Source organism: Aquarana catesbeiana, linkage group LG04, assembly GCF_042186555.1.
Source record: "Aquarana catesbeiana isolate 2022-GZ linkage group LG04, ASM4218655v1, whole genome shotgun sequence".
Taxonomy (NCBI): Eukaryota; Metazoa; Chordata; class Amphibia; order Anura; family Ranidae; genus Aquarana; species Aquarana catesbeiana.
Genome location: NC_133327.1, coordinates 691,153,658 through 691,175,561, shown reverse-complemented (window position 1 = coordinate 691,175,561; position 21,904 = coordinate 691,153,658). Strand labels below are relative to the sequence as shown.

The 21,904-nt window shown below is 46.6% G+C and overlaps 3 protein-coding genes across 5 annotated transcripts in view; 2 read left to right on the top strand and 1 right to left on the bottom strand.

Annotated features, from left to right (window-relative positions):
* The window catches only part of TRMT61B (tRNA methyltransferase 61B), a 33,599-nt gene extending 12,754 nt beyond the window's left edge, over positions 1-20,845 (top strand). The window contains exons 3-7 of one of the 2 annotated variants that reach the window (XM_073628791.1): positions 1,522-1,712; positions 6,276-6,367; positions 12,538-12,740; positions 13,396-13,482; positions 20,602-20,845. In XM_073628791.1, coding sequence (XP_073484892.1) covers positions 1,522-1,712; positions 6,276-6,367; positions 12,538-12,740; positions 13,396-13,482; positions 20,602-20,612 — 584 coding nt within the window. In that variant the 3' untranslated portion in view covers positions 20,613-20,845. Of the gene's footprint in view, positions 1-1,521; positions 1,713-6,275; positions 6,368-12,537; positions 12,741-13,395; positions 13,483-19,682; positions 19,857-20,601 lie in introns of those variants that run through there. The other variant, XM_073628790.1, reaches the window with a different exon arrangement.
* PPP1CB (protein phosphatase 1 catalytic subunit beta) overlaps positions 1-21,904 on the top strand; it is a 336,969-nt gene that overhangs the window by 183,282 nt on the left and 131,783 nt on the right. The window lies entirely within an intron of this gene.
* The window catches only part of SPDYA (speedy/RINGO cell cycle regulator family member A), a 44,316-nt gene continuing 42,266 nt past the window's right edge, over positions 19,855-21,904 (bottom strand). The window contains exon 7 of the mRNA XM_073628795.1: positions 19,855-20,691. Within this exon, the coding sequence (XP_073484896.1) occupies positions 20,615-20,691 (77 nt within the window). The 3' untranslated portion in view covers positions 19,855-20,614. The remainder of the gene's footprint in view (positions 20,692-21,904) is intronic.

The window sequence follows — 21,904 nt, the reverse complement described above, 5'->3', positions numbered from 1 at the left end:
GGGAAAAGCTATTTCTTAGCCCAATTGATTAACCCCTCTAGATCCGTTCTGGACTGGATGAGTCCCTGTTCCTTCTTTTCTTTTTATTCGACTGACGGCTACAGCGCGGTTGCACATTTCTGGGGGGGGCGTCTATTGACATCCTCTTGAGAACGAGCCTCCCGTGTGCCCCCTGGTGGAAGGATCTGTGATCGCTGTGTGCCTTGGACAGAGATTCTGGGTAAAGGACCAATCACAGAGGCTCTTTACCGTGTGATCAGCTGTGTCCAATCACAGCTGATCACAATGTAAACACACTTGCAGGTTTATCAGCATTCCTTTCCTCACGTGCTGTCAGTGTGAGGAAACACAGAGCCGGTAACAGGCAAGTGTGACAGGGGACATGTACACAGGTAATCAGGGCATTGATCATCAGTGCAGGCCCAACAGTGCCTGTGAGTGCCACCTGTTAGTGCCCATCAGTGCAGCCTCATCAGTTCCCATCAGTGCAGCCTCATCAGTTCCCATCAGTACAGCCTCATCAGTTCCCATCAGTGCAGCCTCATCAGTTCCCATCAGTGCAGCCTCATCAGTTCCCATCAGGGCAGCCTCATCAGTTCCCATCAGGGCAGCCTCATCAGTTCCCATCAGGGCAGCCTCATCAGTTCCCATCAGGGCAGCCTCATCAGTTCCCATCAGGGCAGCCTCATCAGTTCCCATCAGGGCAGCCTCATCAGTTCCTATCAGGGCAGCCTCATCAGTTCCCATCAGGGCAGCCTCATCAGTTCCCATCAGGGCAGCCTCATCAGTGCCCATCAGGGCAGCCTCATCAGTGCCCATCAGGGCAGCCTCATCAGTGCCCATCAGGGCAGCCTCATCAGTGCCCATCAGGGCAGCCTCATCAGTGCCCATCAGGGCAGCCTCATCAGTGCCCATCAGGGCAGCCTCATCAGTGTTGCCTCATCAGTGCAGCCTCATCAGTTCCCATCAGTGCCCATCAGTGCAGCCTCATCAGTGCCCATCAGTGCAGCCTCATCAGTGCCCATCAGTGAAGGAGAAATATTACTTATTTGCAAAATTTTATAACAGAAACTAAAAAAAAAAAAAGTTTTTTTTTTTCAACATTTTCAGTCTTCTCTCGTTTGTTTAGCAAAAAAAATAAAAACCCCCAGTGGTGATTAAATATCACCAAAAGAAATCTCTATTTGTGTGAAAAAAATGCTAAAAATCTCCTATGTGTACAGTGTTGTATGACCGAGTAATTGTCATTCAAAGTGTGACAGCGCTGAAAGCTGAGAATTGGCCTGGGCAGGAAGGGGAGGGGGTAAAGTACCCGGTGTTGAAGGGGTTAATGTGTGTGCAAAAACAGTCCTGGTAGGTGAGTTGTTAGGGATTTCATTACCTTTTCTGTGTGTGGATTTTGCCCATCCCCCGTTGTAGATCTCACCCGCCTTCACTTTGCTCTCCTCTGTCTGGGAAGCACAGATAATGATCTCGGGGTCTCTCTTCTCTTATGTATCTGCTCTCCGTGACGCCCCCCAGTGGGCTCAGACGGCGCCGTGTACAGCTTCGAAGTGCGCGCCGACCACCATGAAGTCGCAAAGAGGAACTTTTCCAATTGGAGGAAGGCGTGGCAGATTCGCAGCGGTCGGACGTGGCCAGATAATGTGCGTTTTATCAACAAGAGCGTCACCGACGCCGTTCCTGACATTAAATCTGTGGCCTTCGATGCTGTGAGTATCACATTCCCTGTACACTTCGATCAGTCGTTTGTTTTTATAGTCACTTGCTGACCGCAGAATTACTGCGGCAAAACGTCCCCCCCCCCCGCGCTGTGCTGGATCCCATACATGTACGTGATCCAGCACTTCCGGGTAGGGGGCGCGCGCTCCATCTGTGCTACCATTGGCTGCAGCACAAGCCGGTCAGTGTGCCCTGACCAATGATTTATGGCGGGAACCCGCCGATCGGCTGAGTGAATGACAGAAGAGAGCCCTGTGTAGGTAAACAACACAGAACTTTCTACTGACAGCAGCGATGGGCCGGTATTGTTCTCCCTGCAAAGCAAACCAGCACATGGCTTAGCAAAAAAAAAACACACATAACACATTGTTAAGCACACATTTAACTCTTTGATCGCCCCCCAAGATGTTAACCCCTTCCCAGCCAGTGTCTTAGTACAGTGACCATGTATAGTGTTATTACAGCACAGGCCGAGCAGCGGGTGTCGGCCAACAATTGACCGCTGGCACCCGCTGATCGGCGAAAGGGAAAACAGGAAAGAGCTCTGCATACGTGAACAACACAGAGCATCCTTTAGTGAAAGTCCCTCACATAGTACACATAAACACTGGCTAGGCACATATGTAACCATTTGATCGCCCGTAGATGTTTAACCCCTTCCCAGCCAGTGTCATTAGTACAGTGACAGTGCAGGAAGTGCCCTGACGGCTAACAGAGGACAGAATTAGAAATAGACTTGGGAAACTTAACATTAATAAATCACCGGGACCAGATGGCTTGCATCCGAGGGTACTTAGGGAACTCAGTCAAGTGATTGCCAGACCATTGTTCCTAATTTTTACTGACAGTCTACTGATTGGAATGGTACCAGCTGATTGGAGAAAAGCCAAAATGTAGCACCATTATTTAAAAAAGGGCCCAAAATACCCCCCTGGGAATTACAGACCAGTTAGCCTAACATCAATAGTATGTAAACTCTTGGAGGGGATGATAAGGGACTATATACAAGATTTTAGTAATAAGAACGGTATCATTAGCAGTAATCAGCATGGATTCATGAAGAATCGTTCTTGCCAAACCAATCTATTAACCTTCTATGAGGAGGTGAGTTGCCATCTAGATAAAGGAAGGCCCGTAGACGTGGTGTATCTGGATTTTACAAAAGCATTTGACACAGTTCCCCATAAACGTTTACTGTACAAAATAAGGTGCGTTGGCATGGACCATAGGTGAGTACATGGATTGAAAACTGGCTACAAGGGCGAGTTCAGAGGGTGGTGATAAATGGGGAGTACTCAGAATGGTCAGGGGTGGGTAGTGGGATTCCCCAGGGTTCTGTGCTGGGACCAATCCTATTTAATTTGTTCATAAACGACCTGGAGGATGGGATAAACAGTTCAATCTCTGTATTTGCAGACGATACTAAGCTAAGCAGGGCAATAACTTCTCCGCAGGATGTGGAAACCTTGCAAAAAGATCTGAACAAATTAATGGGGGAGGGGCGACTACATGGCAAATGAGGTTCAATGTAGAAAAATGTAAAATAATGCATTTGGGTGGTAAAAATCTGAATGCAATCTATACACTGGGGGGAAAACCTCTGGGGGGATCTAGGATGGAAAAGGACCTGGGGGTCCTAGTAGATGATAGGCTCAGCAATGACATGCAATGCCAAGCTGCTGCTAACAAAGCAAACAGAATATTGGCATTAAAAGGGGATCAACTCCAGAGATAAAACGATAATTCTCCCGCTCTACAAGACTCTGGTCCGGCCGCACCTGGAGTATGCTGTCCAGTTCTGGGCACCAGTCCTCAGGAAGGATGTACTGGAAATGGAGCAAGTACAAAGAAGGGCAACAAAGCTAATAAAGGGTCTGGAGGATCTTAGTTATGAGGAAAGGTTGTGAGCTCTGAACTTATTCTCTCTGGAGAAGAGACGCTTGAGAGGGGATATGATTTCAATATATAAATACCGGACTGGTGACCCCACAATATATAAATACCGGACTGGTGACCCCACAATATACAAATACCGGACTGGTGACCCCACAATATATAAATACTGTACTGTTGACCCCACAATATACAAATACCGGACTGGTGACCCCACAATATACAAATACCGGACTGGTGACCCCACAATAGGGAGAAAACTTTTCCACAGAAGGGAATTTAACAAGACTCGTGGCCATTCACTAAAATTAGAAGAAAAGAGGTTTAATCTTAAACTACGTAGAGGGTTCTTTACTGTAAGAGCGGCAAGGATGTGGAATTCCCTTCCACAGGCGGTGGTCTCAGCGGGGAGCATTGATAGCTTCAAGAAACTATTAGATAATCACCTGAATGACCGCAACATACAGGGATATATAATGTAATACTGACACATAATCACACACATAGGTTGGACTTGATGGACTTGTGTCTTTTTCAACCTCACCTACTATGTAACTATATTCGTGTCAAAAGTATCAGTTAGTGTCAGATGGTCGCAGCAATATTGCAGTACCGCTAGAAGTTGCTGATCGCCGCCATTACTTTATATAATTTTTTTTTTTATTCCAGTATATATCCCATAGTTTGTAGACGGTATAACTTTTGTGTAAACCAATCAATATACACCTATTGGGATTCTTTTTGACCAAATACATGTAGAAGAATACATATTGCCCTAAATTTATGAAGAAATTTAATTTTTTACAATTTTTTATTGGATATATTTTAATAGCAAAAAGTAAAAAATACTGTTTGTTTTTTTCAAAATTGTCGATCTTTTTCAAGTACAGCGCAAAAAAATAAAAAAAACCCCCAATGGTGATGGGGGGCGTGGCGTGCTTGTGCTGTGTGACCAATCGCAGCACAGCCGATGTTCTGTCAAAAAGAGCCAACTGGTCACAATCTCCAATGACGTCACTCCCGGTGACTCTCCAGCAGCGGTTATTGGCAGATTTCGGCGACTTGGCTCTTTTCACAGAACACCGGCATCATATACGGTACAATACACAACGAGTTGGCTGTTTTGACAGAACGGCAGCTAAGGAGCAAAAAAAAAGTTGTCGCCGCCTTGGAGGCGGCCATGTTGTTGGTTACCATTGGGCGGAGTAACGATGTCCGCTCATTATATGGTCTACCGTACTGTATATGCTGACGGCGTTCTTTCAAAACAGCCAAGTCGTCGATATTCTGCAATTAGTGCTGCTGGAGAGTCACCGGAAGTGACGTCATTTAAGATTTTGACGAGTTGGCTCTTTCTGACGGAGCACCGGCGCTCCACCCAGCGCACCTATGTGCACCCCCCCACCCAGAAGTGCTGGATCACATGTTAGATATACGTATTCGAGCACAGGAGGGCCGCTCTGCCGCCGTACTCCTATGTGAAGCGGTCAGCAAGCACTTAGTATACAAATAGTCTGTGATTGATAGTGTGGAATCACAAGCTAAATCAGCACAAAGCCTTATAAAGTGAAAAAAGTCCAATACACAATCCGTGATCGATGGCGACTTATGTGACAATCGATATGTTGTTAGAAGTGTCCCCGCACTCCTATTTCCTGTTGGGAAAAAAAGCGTGCATCCACCACCAGGTGTCACTGTTTAGAGGAGCCTCTTACCGGACAGTGTGGATCATTACATTATAAATGGTTAGATAGATTTATACCATAATACAGTAATACCTTGGATTGTGAGCAGAATTCGTTCCAGAAGAATGCTTGTAATCCAAAGCACTCGTATATCAAAGCGAGTTTCCCCATAGGAGTCAATGGAAACTCATATAATTCGTTCCACAGTGACTTCTATTGTATGCAGTACCGCATGTGGCCAGAGGTGGGGGGGGGGGCGCCGTAAACACTCGGAAACACACGGAGACCGATCGGATGCACTTGGAGAGGCTCTTAGACACTCGGGGACAGAGTGTTTCCGAGTGTCTCAGAGCCTCCAAGCGGCTCCGAGTGTCACTGGTGCCTCCACACTTCTGGCCAAATGCGGTACTGCACACCCCATTGGCTTGAATCCTGCGAGACAACGCTCGCAAACAAGTCAGGATTTAAAAAAAATAATAGATTGTATTGCGAAACGCTCGTAAACCAAGTTACGCGCAATCCGAGGTATTACTGTACACGGTTTTCCAGGCTTAAGGTGGATCCTCCAATCCGGATCTCTCCACCAGCATTAGATGCTTGCCAAAAAATAAAAATAATGTATGCCCATAGTGAAGTATGTAAAAATGTAATTTATTAAACACGACTTGGACACACCAGTTTATAAAAATATATATGTGGATGGGCACAGCAACAACGCATATAGCAAGCTAAAAACGGGCTCTACAGCCGCGCATACCAAATAATTATACCTGCAGGTGACCCTTCCAGAGTAGCAGGCTGAATTAGCCGCACCGGGCTCCAGGCTTCAGTTGGCAGGTGTACATGATAACGTCACGTCGTAACCATTCCCTACAGGTTTCGTCAGAAATGACATCTTCTGGAGGCAGGCTGAATTCTTTTATATTGATGATTAGTGGCTTCCATAAGGTGCTCTATTCCTTATCCTTTCTGTAGGCTGCACTGGACATGTTGAACCCACAAGTGGCTCTTCCAGTAATAACAAGAAACCTCAAGCCGGGAGCCGTGTGTGCCGCGTACATCGCTAAGTAAGTCCGTGAAGGTTTTCTGTTATGTCTGAAACATGAAAACATAACATCTTATCGATCAGCCCGTCTTTGTTGCTCATGTTAGACTCATCCTTTTGGCTTCAATGCTTTCTAAGGCCCCGTTCACACAGGCGCCTCCATTTGGTGGACTCGGCTTGCTCAGTGGGGGGGGGGGGTCGCTGCGCTGATCCCCGCTAAGCAGGTGGATGACAGGTCAGTCTCCGCTCACTGTGCAGAGTGGAGACAGACCCAGTCCCGCTCTCCTCTATAGGGAGATGAAAATGCACCGCCTGCCGGTTTTCACCCAATCATATCTGATCCGCCAGACAGATGGAAATAGGACCACCATCCGTCTGGATTTGGTGGACAGGATCGGATAGCGGCAGGAGTCACCGGACATGTCACCATCCTCCGCTCCATAGGGGTGAATGGAGGGTCCGATCGGGTCCACCTGATAAAGGCCTGTGTGAAAAGGGCCTAAGTCATCAGCCTAGAGAATGTATGGATAAGGAGTTCTGATTTCACGCACTGCTTGTAGAATACATTGGAGATAGATAGCCAGGCGAGAAGCATTTTTTTAGGAGGCCAGCAAGGGCGATACATATGTAAAAAAATTTAAAAAATCCTCCCTGCAAAGAAGACCGCGCTCACCTCTCCTGCTGCCGTCAGCACCTCTGATCTCTCACATAAAGAAAGAAAGAGAACCCCTAGGGGGTGGGATTTTTTTTAGGCACTACCAACAAACAATGAATTCAGAATAATAATTTTGTAGGAAAATACATTGAATATTAAACAAAGTCATGAACATTGAAAAAATCAAGATATGCAAATTGATGATGCAAAGATCCTACACCCAATGCGTTTCGGAGATGAATGTTGTCTCCATCATCAGGGGGTTAACAGGAAATATATAATATCTTATTCAATTGCACATACATGAGGTCGTCCATATTCATTCTAAAAGAGAGACACTGTCACATGGAGTCATCCGACCATCCTGCCCACTTTATCACAGCTTAAAGTAAATCTTTCTGTGCAGGAAGTATCTCCAGCCCAGAGCGTATGATGAAAAAATAGTCCATATATATATATATTCCCCAAATCAATAGAGGGGGGCTTGTTCCTAACCGTGCCTAGGCCACGTGTACTGGGGCCTACAGAACGGGAATTTTAAAATGTGAGGTCACATCAAACACCGGCAGCCAGGCTTGGAAGGACAGAAAGATCAGGAGATGCTGTAAAGTGATCCAATCATTGAAGGATGTGAACGTGTTCAGTCTCCCGTCAGCATGTCTGGATACGTCCGCCTGTTGACCGTGGTCCGCCTGTTGACCGTGGTCTGCCTGTTGACCGTGGTCTGCCTGTTGACCGTGGTCCGCCTGTTGACCGTGGTCCGCCTGTTGACCGTGGTCCGCCTGTTGACCGTGGTCCGCCTGTTGTCCGTGGTCCGCCTGTTGTCCATGGTCCGCCTATTGACCATGTGTCATAAACCAGATGTGACCAGAACTGTGTGACTGCGACAGAGTGAACCAGACATAAATAGGTGAAAGTAAGTTTATTAAGGAAAATGCATATGTGAACGCACCACCAATACAGAGTGAACAACCAAACAATCAGTGATATAAAACCAACCAGCATATGTAGCAAGAGGGAGTACCAGAATCGCAGTCAAGCCAGGCCAGGGTCATAAACAGGGAATCAGTAGCTGGGAAGGGAGATAACCAGGACAAGAGAGGATGGATGGATCACAGGAGGGACGGGTCAGGTACAAGGCTCAGAGTCCAGAGTTCAGGTAACGGACAGGAAACAGGATCAACAGGTTCCAGGAATCAGGAATCAGGCTTCAGGCTACAGGATCAGGAATCAGAATAACAGGATACAGGTCAGGGCTCAAGGAACAATACCAGGGCAACATAAGTCTGCAATTCCTGGGTATTTATACTGTAGCTCTGCTAATTAAGGTCAGGTGATACCTGTCTGCAGAGGGGAATACCTGCTCCATACTGCCAGGATTCCTCCGCTGGTGGACGCCAGTACTGAGGCCCAAAGGTGACAGAATACTTGCAGGAAAGAGCAGCTCCGAACTGCCAGGAGACACCTGCTGGTGGACATCAATACTGCACGCCAAATGATCGATATTACCAGCGGAGAAGACCTTTCCTGACACCATGGACCACCTGTTGACCATGGACCGCCTGTTGACTATGGTCCGCCTGTTGACTATGGTCCGCCTGTTGACTATGGTCCGCCTGTTGACCATGGTCCGCCTGTTGACCATGGTCCGCCTGTTGACCATGGTCCGCCTGTTGACCATGGTCCGCCTGTTGACCATGGTCCGCCTGTTGACCATGGTCCGCCTGTTGACCATGGACCGCCTGTTGACCATGGACCGCCTGTTGACCATGGACCGCCTGTTGACCATGGACCGCCTGTTGACCATGGACCGCCTGTTGACCATGGACCGCCTGTTGACCATGGACCGCCTGTTGACCATGGACCGCCTGTTGACCATGTGGCCTTGCCACAATTGGGAACAAGCCCCTTTCTATTGATTTGGGGCATAGTCCATATATATATATATATATATATATATATATATTTTTTTTTTTTTTTTTTTTTTCATTATACGCTCTGGGCTGGAGATACTTCCTTCACAGAGATTTACTTCAAGCTGTGATAAAGTGGGCAGGATGGTCGGATGACTCCACGTGACAGTGTCTCTCTTTTAAAATGAATATGGACGTGCAATTGAATAAGATATTTTATATTTCCTATTAACCCCTTATGAAGGAGACAACATTCATCTCCGAAACGCGTTGGGTATAGGATCTTTGCATCATCAATCCGCATATCTTGATTTTTCAATGTTCATGACTTTGTTTTAATATTCAATGTATTTTTCTACCAAATTTTATTAAAATTATTATTCTTAATTCATTAAAATGTATTAATATTAATGATAATAATATATTATTATTATTCTTAATTCATTGATTGTTGGTAGTGCCTAAAAAAAATCCCACCCCTAGGGGTTCTCTTTCTTTCTATTTTTCATGGGATGTGGAACACTTTTGCAATCTTGCATATCAGAATTTCTTTCTCCTATAAAGAAAAACAGACAGAGGAAGAATCTTCAGAATCCGACACTTCCAGGAGTGTCGGATTTCTAGCCGCCCTCAGTGCTCCTCCCGCTGGACATTACGTCACTATAGGACACAAGGGGTGACGTAACGGCTGGTGGATCGACACACCGAGCACTAGGAACTCGACGGCTCAGCGACACGGGCAGCCGGAGAGGGGAGTTCTATCTTCTTTGCATGGAGCACATTATTGTCCATGTTTATTTCAGTGACGGTCACTGAAGTGCTTCTTCAGGGCGCAATAAAAGGTTCACTGAAAGTGGAACTAAACCCTCCTATCCTTTTCCGCCAAGGAGGCGTTATCTCAGCCCATGTTTGATTTTGCAGCTGCGGTGGTGCTGCTCCTGTGATTGGTTATCACACATCGGCCATTCGATGGGTAGACAGTTTGGTGACCTGTTCTATGCCAGAGAGGTTTTTGTGTTTATTTGCACACATGTTTAACCACTCCCCCCCCCCCCCCCCCCCCGGGGTGACGTCATATGACATCATTTACTTTGAGTGGAGATATCTGGATGATGGGTGCAGCTGCAGGCATTTTTTTCAGCTGGCGATTCCCTGCAATGTAAAAGCCATTTTAGTAGCTGTTTAGCCATTTGATTGTTTTTACAGGCAGTAGGAGGGGACGTCCTCCCCCCCCCCCCCCCTCCTCCCGCCGCCCTCCAGTGCTTCTTCAGTCTCTCCCCCCTCCTATGAATGGGGACCCGGAAGTGACGTCATAATCATCACTTCCAGGTCAACAACAAGAAGGGGAGAAGAGCAGATGTATGTCCACTCTCCTCCCTCCCCTCTTCCCGGTGCCACCAGCTATGTCAGTCCTGGGCCCCCAGAAATACGTAGCGGGGGGTGGGGTGGCGTGCGCAGGGTGTGTGCAAGCATTGGGGCGGAAGCTCAGGTGCCAGGTTGTAATTTCTTGCTGCCATAGCGACCTGGTACATGGGATTTATTGAGCCCTGGATTGGTTAATTGAATAGGCTGGTCAGAATGTACTTGTAACTCAGTCCATCATCTGGTATCCTCGATCCTCATGAATGAATCAGGCAAGGAGAGGCATAGCATGGAGTGCTTCATCCTGCACTGAGGAAGTGACTTCTGATTGGACTTGTATTAGGGAGGACGCCCCACTCACTTTGGAGCACTGCTAACTCACTGTGTTCTTTGCTTCAGCATAGGATGATGTCACAGTGCGTTAGCTCCGCCCTACACATTTCATAGCAGAACGACTTCATCGGTAACGGTTCCACGTTAGTGAATTCCCATAATAATGAAAATTCACTGACGTGGTACCACTAGTCCTGACAAAGTAATTTTGTGACTTAACGTAGAGCAGAGCTAACAACATCATCGGGAGCAGTACCACATCCCTGAATCCCCATGGTAGCATGGGAAAATTCACTGATGTGGCAACGCTAATGGACCAAGTCGTTCTGTTTTGAAACACGTAGGGAGGAGCTAATGTACAGTGATGTCATCACATGATGAAGGGAAGGACGCACGGACTCAGCAGTGGTCCAGAGTGAGTGGTGCGCCCTCCCTAATACAAGTTCAAGCTCAGTGTTTGGAAGTATCATGTAGTGATGATTGAACTTGTATTGCCATTCACTCAGAAAATTGCCAGAGTCCACTCATCCTTCCCTTCAGCATGTGATGACATCACATGTTTCGTCTCAAAACGTCAGGAGCGGCACCATGGGAATTCACTGATGTGGTACCGTTCCCAAAGAAGTCGTTCTGAGACTAAACATGTAGGGTGGGGCTAACTACTTCATCAGGAGCAGTACAACTTCCATGAATCCCATGGTTTTCAATGCTGTGGTACCGCTCACAACAAAGTCGTTCTGTGATGAAACGTGTAGGGAGGAGCTAATGTGCAGTGATGTCATCACATGCTGAAGGGAAGGATGCACGGACTCAGCAGTGGACTCAGCAGAGTGAGTGGTGCGCCCTCCCTAATACAAGTTCAAGCTGAGTGTTTTGGAAGTATCACGTAGTTCTGATTGAACTTGCATTGCCATTCACTCAGAATTGCTGAGTCCACTCATCCTTCCCTTCAGCATGTGATGACATCACTGTTACATGTTTCGTCTCAAAACGTCAGGAGCAGTACCATGGGAATTCACTCAGGCTGGGTTCACACCTCCGACGGATGTGGCTCGCAGCAGGGGTCCGGTGCGTCCCTGTTCTCCGTTTTCGGAGACAAATCGGGGGGGGGGCAAATTCTTTTCGGCCCTGAAACTGAGCCAAAGACGCACAGCGTTCCTGTGCAAGCCGATCCACTTCTGCAACGGAGATATGTGAACTGGCACCATAGAGAGTCGGTCACAATCTCCTGTCATGCGAATTGGATGCGGGGAACCTGTTCGCATAGGTGTGAACCAAGCCTGATGTGGTACCGCTTCCCAAAAAGTTGTTCTGAGACGAAACGTGTAGGGTGGAGCCAATATACAGTGATGTCATCACATGCTGAAGGGAAGGAAGCATGGACCACTTCATCAGGAGCAGTACCACTTCCATGAATCCCATGGTATCATTGGAATTCAATGCTGTGGTACCGCTCACAACAAATTCGTTCTGTGATGAAACGTGTAGGGAGGAGCCAATTTACAGTGATGCCATCACATGCTGAAGGGAAGGTAGCATGGACTCAGCAGTGTTCTGTTGTGCTAATACTAGTTCAGGCTGTCATTTTCCCAGTGCTGGATGAAGCACCGCTGCCCCGAGTGTTCTGATGTATCATGGGAAATGTAGTTCTGCTTTCACACCAGGAAACATGTCAGTTGTGTCTGGATCCTACTTCTGGCGCTGATGACATCACACAAAATAAAAACATTGATTGCATTAAAAACTTTGGCATGAAAAAAATAAGTTTTGTGTTTTTTTTTCTTGTGGATGGGGAAAGGGAGATGAAGGTGAAAAGTCAGGGAATCCGGGGGTTCAGCTTTATCTACACAAGCCTTACTTTTGTATTGTCTGAAAACAGCATGATATCACCTGTGATTGATTTTCTGCTGTGCGTTGTGTCCATGTAAGCATCACGCAGGTTATTGACCTCCTGGAGGGGATTCGGTGCTGCAATCTTCCCCTGATGTGTGAAAAGATTGTAGAGGTCGGTGTCACAGACTGGCTGGTGGCGCCATCTGTACGCAAAGACGGCAAACTTTCCAAGAGGGTGGAGCCTCAAATACTGGAACAGCTTCATCGAGAGGAAGAAGAGGATGACGATGAAGCAGATGGTAAGATACTACAGGGGGGGCGGTACCAGCAATCGCTAAATCACAGCAAAGGATCACTGATTTATATGCGCTTGTCCCCCGCAATGTAGTGCGGACGAGCGGCCGCTGTTGGCAAAGCGACATACTTGTACGTCGCTGTCTAGGGCGCGCGCCCCCCCCCGCCCAGCTCACAGCGGGAGCCTGTCAGCATTTTTACTGAATGAAACTGATTCATTCCGTGTTTACTATTGTGATTAGCTGTGATTGGCCAGAGCTAATCACATGGTACAGATGGGCTGTGATTGGCCCTGTCTGTACTATGTGATCATTGTGACCAATCACAGCTAACAACACAATTGTACACAATAAATGGCATGTATGGAAGCCATCCACTGTGTACAATTGTCAAATGATCTGCTGTGATCAGTCACAGTGATCACATGGTACCGGCAACGGGCCGGAGCACTGATCAGTCATGGGCTGACTCCGATGGACACAGCCGGTGACAGATCGCGCTTGGGGTGCACAAGGCTGGGAGGACCTCACATATGACATCCACCCAGAACAATGAATGCCCCGCCCAGCCATCATATTACAATAGGCTGTGCGGGAAGTGGTTAAATAAATCATATTATAATTGTACCTTTCATGCAGTATTTTTCTTTTCTTCCTGTAGAGGGCGATGAATGCCCAGCAGGATCAGAGGCATTTGGACAAGTGCCTTATATTGCTCGACCTCTCCCTTGGCAAACAGGACACACAGGTAAGTACCGGACATGCTGTTTTTTAAAAACTAAGAACTTGAAAGAAAAGACAGAGCTGTTGCCCATAGCAACCATCTGAATGTCTGCTTTCCTTTCCTCGCTTGTGCTGCCTTCTCATTGGTGTCTATTGGGAGCAGTTAATTGCTTGTTTTCTAAACTGATCCCCACTATCAGTAGCTGAGTCTCTGTAGAATGATATACATGGAATGTAAGAAATGTGTCTGTTATGCAGTAAATTGCTGATAATTTTGTAAGTTGGAAAAAAAAAAAACCACTAAAGCCGGGAATATGCTTTTCATCCGATCTCCGGCCTTCCCTTCGATCTTGTACAGGTGTATCGGCTCCCCCCCCTTCAGTCTTGCACAGGTGTATCGGCTCCCCCCCTTCAGTCTTGTACAGGTGTACCGGCTCCCCCCCTTCAGTCTTGTACAGGTGTACCGGCTCCCCCCCTTCAGTCTTGTACAGGTGTACCGGCTCCCCCCCTTCAGTCTTGTACAGGTGTACCGGCTCCCCCCCTTCAGTCTTGTACAAGTGTACCGGCTCCCCCCCTTCAGTCTTGTACAGGTGTACCGGCTCCCCCCCTTCAGTCTTGCACAGGTGTACCGGCTCCTCCCCCTTCAGTCTTGCACAGGTGTACCGGCTCCCCCCCTTCAGTCTTGTACAGGTGTACCGGCTCCCCCCCTTCAGTCTTGTACAAGTGTACCGGCTCCCCCCCTTCAGTCTTGTACAGGTGTACCGGCTCCCCCCCTTCAGTCTTGCACAGGTGTACCGGCTCTTCCCCCTTCAGTCTTGCACAGGTGTATCGGCTCCCCCCCTTCAGTCTTGTACAGGTGTACCGGCTCCTCCCCCTTCAGTCTTGTACAGGTGTACCGGCTCCCCCCCTTCAGTCTTGTACAGGTGTACCGGCTCCCCCCCTTCAGTCTTGTACAGGTGTACCGGCTCCCCCCCTTCAGTCTTGTACAGGTGTACCGGCTCCCCCCCTTCAGTCCTGCACAGGTGTACCGGCTCCTCCCCCTTCATTCTTCCACATGTGTACCGGCTCCTCCCCCTTCAGTCTTGCACAGGTGTACCGGCTCCCCCCCTTCAGTCTTGCACAGGTGTATCGGCTCCTCCCCTTTCGTCTTGCACAGGTGTATCGGCTCCCCCCCCTTCAGTCTTGCACAGGTGTATCGGCTCCCCCCCTTCAGTCTTGTACAGGTGTACAGGCTCCTCCCCTTCAGTCTTGTACAGGTGTACCGGATCCTCCCCTTTAGTCTTACATGGGTGTACCAACCCCCCCCCTCTTCAGGTTTTACACAGGTGTATCGGCTCCCCCCCTTCAGTCTTGCACAGGTGTATCGGCTCCCCCCCTTCAGTCTTGTACAGGTGTACCGGATCCTCCCCTTTCGTCTTGCACAGGTGTATCGGCTCCCCCCCTTCAGTCTTGCACAGGTGTATCGGCTCCTCCCCTTCAGGTCTTGCACAGGTGTACCAGCTCCTCCCCCTGGACTGAAATGGCTTACACTAATATCACTGCCCACTGTGAGCTTCTCATAATGTGCCATAGGCGTGTGCACAGGGTGTGCCAGATGTGCCTGGGCACATCCTAATCGCCCTGTGCTGCACAGATTTCCTCTGCTGCTTGGCGGCAGAAAAAAGGACTGGGAAATCTCTGTCCTCAGTCCCTTCCTCTGTCTGAAAAGTGAGACATCAGATCTGTTTAGAGACCTTATATTTCACCCAATGGGTAAAAATATAAATTGTAAAATAAATAAATGAATAACACACGCGCGTGCATGTGTGTTGGAGCTTTGGGGTGCACACCCTGATGCAATAGGCTGCACACACCTATGTAATGTGCATTAGAAGCGTCAGTAAGTCAGATGAGCCCTGCCTCATTTCCTGGCATCAACTAGCCCTTTCCTCCCCAGCCTGACTGTCCCTGGCCCCGCCCCTTCCTTAATGGAGACTCGGCATCACATGTGGGCGTTACCTTTACAAATACATCCTGCTTAGGACCGCCCACTCCTCCAAACTGACACCCGCCCATCAAGGCATTTTAGCATTTGCAAAACCCCTCCCACTGCTGGCATCAGTACTTGATAGGAGTACGGAGGTCGGGGGGCTGTGTTGTTATCAGGAAGCTATGTACAGCCCCCTGACAGCCCCTCCCACCAGCCATGATCTGCCTAGAGAAGCACAGAGACCCCAATGATAACATTGCTATGTCTAAAATAAGGTATATAATGAAGGTGGAAAGGTGTTATGTAAAAATTGTCATTGTCATGTTAGTGAGAGGGAGGAGCAAGAGAAGGCAAAATATAGGGGAGGAGCAAGAGAAGGCAAAATATAGGGGAGGAGCAAGAGAAGGGAAAATATAGGGGAGGAGCAAGAGAAGGGAAAATATAGGGGAGGAGCAAGAGAAGGGAAAATATAGGGGAGGAGCAAGAGAAGGCAAAATATAGGGGAGGAGCAAGAGAAGGCAAAATATAGGGGAGGAGCAAGAGAAGGCAAAATATAGGGGAGGAGCAAGAGAAGGGAAAATATAGGCAGATTAAACTTCAGCTTTAATAAGGTTTATGGGGCGCTTAACCTGCGGCCCTCCAGCTGTTGCAAAACTACAAGTCCCATCATACCTCTGCCTGTGGAAGTCAAGCTTGTAATGGTCAGCCTTGCAATGCCTCATGGGACTTGTAGTTCCGCAACAGCTGGAGGGCCGCAGATTGAGCCCCCATCTTTCAGAAATTGTCCGATTTGAGGTTTTTTGGATCTTTATAATAAGGTCTGACCTTCTCTTCTGTGAATATTGGTTTTAGAACAGGACAGGTCATGTGGTGCGATGACATCACGTGTGCTTTACATTAGTGTTGCACCGATATCGGTGCCAGTACTAAACCTTTGCACGAGTACTATTGTAAAATGTTCCAATACTAAAACCGATCCCCTTCTTGCGATTCCATTGTGACTTGCATCGACTTCTGTTAACCAGTTCCCGACCGCCCTATAGCGGATTTACTAATACAGGGCGGCCGTTCTGTGCAGAATCGCGTGTATATATGTGATTCTGCACTTCCCGGAGGTAGTGGGACACGCCCGGCTGTGCTGTGATTAGCCACAGCAGAAGCCGATCAGCGGGAGCCGGCCAATAGATGACCGCCGGCATCCGCTGATTGGTGAGGAGACAGGCTGGACGGAGCTCTGCCTATGTAAACAATGTAGAACTCTGTCCTGTCAGTGGGGGATGTGGTGGGTTTTGTTTCAGCACATCTTGTAGTAAAAACCCCACACACAATACACATAAACACCGGCTAGGCACACAGTCAACCCTTTGATCGCCTCTAGGTGTTTAACCTCTTCCCAGCCACTGTCATTAGTACAGTGACAGTGTATATTTTTAGCATTGATCACTGTATTAGTGTCACTGGTTCCCACAAAGTGTCAGTTAGTGTCAAATTGTCCCCTGCAATATCACAGTCCTGCTATAAGTCGTTCGCCGCCATTACTAGTATAGAAATTAAAGCGGAACTTCAATCATTTTTTCATCTATTAAATCTTCTGCCCTCGTTGTTGTTTTAACTTTGGATAGTAAAACATTTTTTTTTTCCTGCCAGTAAATGCCTTATACAGCCACTTCCTGTCTCTTGTCTGGTCATTGGCCTAGTCCAGTGATGGAGAACCTTGGCACCCCCAGATGTTTTGGAACTACATTTACCATGATGCTCAACTACACTGCAGAGTGCCTGAGCATCATGGGAAATGTAGTCTGGGGTACCAAGGTTCGCCATCACTGGCCTAGGCTTATGACATCATGCACAGCTCTCTCTCTCTCACTCTTGTGAGTGTTTGCCAGGAAGGGAGGGGGGATGAGTCATAAGAGGGCCAATGAGAGCTGCAGAGCTGGAGGTGTGCCTCTGTGTAAATCCAGGAAGTGAACAGGCAACAGCTTCAGCTGCCCACAGTTAAAATGGCTGCAGCCAGACTCAGTGGAGGGAGATTTCCGCAGAATATTTGGCAACAAGTACAGAATCCCAGTATATATAAAATAATATGCAAAGTGGTTGGAGGGAAGCTTCAGAATGGCAAAGATGTTTTTATTACAAATTATGTGAGCGGACTGCAGTTCCTCTTTAAAATTCCAGTGTGTGTGTGTGTGTGTGTGTGTGTGTGTGTGTGTGTGTGTGTGTGTATATATATATATATATATATATATATATATATATATATATATATATATATATATATATATATATATATATATATATATATATATATACATATATATATATATACACACACCATAGTATGACTTTTGCACAAACCAATCAAGATTCGCTTATTGGGATTTTTTTTTTTACTAAAAATATGTAGCAGAATACATATTGGCCTAAATTTATAAAGAAACTTGATTTTTAAAATTTGTTTTAATTAGCTATGTTTTATAGAAGAACGGTACAAAATATATAAAGTATTCAGACCCCCTTAAATTTTTCACTCTTTGTTATATTGCAGCCATTTGCTAAAATCATTTAAGTTCATTTTTTTTCCTCATTAATGTACACACAGCACCCCATATTGTACACACAGCACCCCATATTGTACACACAGCACCCCATATTGTATACACAGCACCCCATATTGTATACACAACGCTCCATATTGTACACACAGCACCCCATATTGTACACACAGCACTCCATATTGTACACACAGCACTCCATATTGTACACAATATGTGTACAATATGGGGTGCTGTGTGTACAATATGGGGTGCTGTGTGTACAATATGGGGGGGCTGTGTGTACAATATGGGGGGCTGTGTGTACAATATGGGGTGATGTGTGTACAATATGGGGGGCTGTGTGTACAATATGGGGGGCTGTGTGTACAATATGGAGCGTTGTGTGTACAATATGGGGAGCTGTGTGTACAATATGGGGGGCTGTGTGTACAATATGGAGCGTTGTGTGTACAATATGGAGTGCTGTGTGTACAATATGGGGGGCTGTGTGTACAATATGAGGGGCTGTGTGTACAATATGGAGCGTTGTGTGTACAATATGGGGGGCTGTGTATACAATATGGGGGGCTGTGTGTACAATATGGGGGGCTGTGTGTACAATATGAGGTGCTGTGTGTACAATATGGGGGGCTGTGTATACAATATGGGGGGCTGTGTGTACAATATGGGGGGCTGTGTGTACAATATGAGGTGCTGTGTGTACAATATGGGGGGCTGTGTGTACAATATGGGGTGCTGTGTGTACAATATGGGGTGCTGTGTGTACAATATGAGGTGCTGTGTGTACAATATGGGGGGCTGTGTGTACAATATGGGGGGCTGTGTGTACATTAATGAGGAAAAAAATCAACTTAAATGATTTTAGCAAATGGCTGCAATATAACAAAGAGTGAAAAATTTAAGGGGGTCTGAATACTTTCCGTCCCCACTATATACCGTATGTATTTTTTTGTAAAATTGTCAGTCTTTTTTTTTTTCTTTGTTTATAGCGCAAACAAAAATAAAAGTCGCAGAGGTGATCAAATACCACCAAAAGAAAGCTCTATTTGTGGGGAAAAAATTACATCAATTTAGTTTGGGTACAGCACCGCGCAATGGTCAATTAAAATAACGTAGTGGCAAAAAAAAAATGGCCTCAGTTTTGAAGGGGGGAGGTCAGGGGTGGTTAAAAAAAAGTCGCAAGTAGCAATGAAGTCAGAGGTCCAAATCGCACTGATCTGCGGCATTGAAATTGTGCTGAAGAGGCATGATTTCAAAGCCACAGAAGAATTGTTCTCCATAATTTATAAAGAAATGGAAATAATTTTTCATTAGACTAAACAAAAAAAAAAAAATGTCAGGTGACACTAAAAATAGGTATCGGTAATGGGTATTGGCGAGGGAAGGTATCGGTAGTCGTACTTGGTATCGGTGCGTCACTATTTTCCATGCCTGGCCCTCGTCTCCAGGTTGGACATGAGGAGGTGGTCTCTGCGTCAGGTGGAACGTTAGTCCTCACCATGCCCAGTGTGTGCCCATTACAGAGATTGCCAAACTTGAACTGTTATTGATTGGCTGTGAACTCTGTTATCGATTGGCTGTGAACTCTGTTATCGATTGGCTGTAAACTCTGTTATCAATTGGCGGTAAACTCTGTTATTGATTGGCTGTGACACTATGAATTACTATTACCATTCAGCAGGATTGATATTTATTTTCCAGCCTTTCTTGTGCACCTGAGGAAATATAACCCGGCACCCCCAACAGATCCAGAAGATTCCAGCTGATGTGGAGGACTTTATTATGTATATTAGTATTATTATTACTATTATGTGTACATAGCTCCATTTTTACAATATGCAGCACACAGTGACCCAAATAAATCTGTGACTTCTACTTTCTGTATGGTCTTTATTCAGGAGAACAAGATTCATACACTGACAATAAACAAGGATATGACTGCGATAGTCGGCACAGTATATGAGATTGCCGTATATCGCCCGTGTGATCAGAGTCATAACAGGATAATAATAAAGTGCTAATGCTATTCCCATCAGGAAGAACTATTGTATGATTAGAGGTGCGGTGTGTCTGGAGGGATCATTGTCCCCAATGTATGTGTTTTATAAAAAACTGGGGGTGCCATGTAGGGAAGATAGGAGAGGGGAGTGATTGAGTGAGGTAGGAGCATAGGGGGCAAGAGAATGGGTGGGTATGGGGGGATAATGGAAGAGAGGGGGGATTGGGTGGGGTAGGGCATAAGGGGCAAGGGAATTGGTGGGTATGGGAGCATAATGGAAGAGGGGGGGATTGGGTGGGGTAGGGCATAGGGGGCAAGGGAATGGGTGGGTATGGGAGCATAATGGAAGAGGGGGGGATTGGGTGGGGTAGGGCATAGGGGGCAAGAGAATGGGTTGGTATGAGGGAATAATGGGAGGGAAAATGAGGGTCAGAAGTAAAGGGCAAAGGGGTAACTCTGCTCCATCCAGGTTCTCTCACCCCCTATACACCCGATGCCTTTACATGGGTTCTAATTCAGGATTGCTTCATACAGTAAAATCATTCCAATAATACTTTTTTAGATTCAAACTTTTACTACAACTACTATAAATATTCTGTAACCTTCTTCATTATTTCACAGGCTGCGGCTGAATCTACTCGCTGTGTGAGAACCACTCCATGGACTTGTCTTGGGATGATAAGCGTCTTCCCGTCACATTTTCCTGGTTAACTGAAAAGCGCACAAATAGACATCAATTTCACTGGGATGTTGTAGAAAATATAACTGAACACTAATCAGAATGTTTCCTAAGCTTTTAGAGCCCTTTCACTCTTGAGGATTTTTTTAAGCACTTTTGCATTAAAAAAAAAAAGCGCCTGAAACTCTCAAGAAAAATACTTCCCATTAAAATCGATGAATGTTTTCATAGTGGGGCGGGGAATGTTTTCATACTGGGGCGGGTACTGGTGTGCTGGCGGTGCAGTCAATAAAAAAAATCTTGCCTGCAGCATCTTTGGGGAGCTAATAAAAGCACCTCAAAAATGCCCCTCTCCATTTAAAATGAATTGGGAAGCGCTACAAATACGCCTCAGTGCAGTTTTTCAGTCACGTGACCTTTTACGAACCATACCGCAAACGCCGCCAAAAGCGTTTCAAAAGAGCTCAGCATTTTACTGGCAGTTTTGAAGCGAACGAGTGTGAAAAGGGAGGGGCCTTAGTGACGGCACCAGGCCGGGGGGTGGGGGTCGATTTTTTTTTTTTTTTTTTTTTTTTTTTTTTTTTCAATTCGTTAAAGTGCATGTATATATGTGACTCTGCATTTCCTGGCAGAGGACGTGCGCGCCCGCCCAGCTGTGCTGTGATTCATTACAGTACATGCCGATCACCGGGTCCCGGCCAGTCATTGATCGGCGGCGGTTCTGAGATTCATGGAACACAGCTCTGTGAGTGTAAACAACACAGAGCTGTGTTCAGTGACCAGGGATCTTGTTGCTAAGCAGGGAAAGAAAATGTCCAGATCTTATTTAACCCTTTGATCGCCCATGTTGTTTAACCCTTTCCCAGCCAGTGTCATTAGTACAGTGACAGTGCATATTATTACCACTGATCACTGTAATAATGTAATTGGTGATGTCAGTGGCAGTTGGTATGAGATTGCATGCCATCCCGCTATAAGACGCTGATCGCCCCCATTAAAAAAATTTCAGTACATATCCCATTTTTTTTTAGGCGCTATAACTTGCATGCAAACCAATCAATATAAACTTATTGGGGGGGAGGGTAAAGGGCCGGTTCACACTTGTGCGATGCCAGACTGCATTGCTGTGCAGATCTCATGCGATTTTCTGTGCAATGCGAATTCAGCCATACAAACCGTGTAGCTGAGTTCGCATCGCATTTGGACCAAACTCGTGCAGGATCCTTTATTTTTGTCCGCACCAGA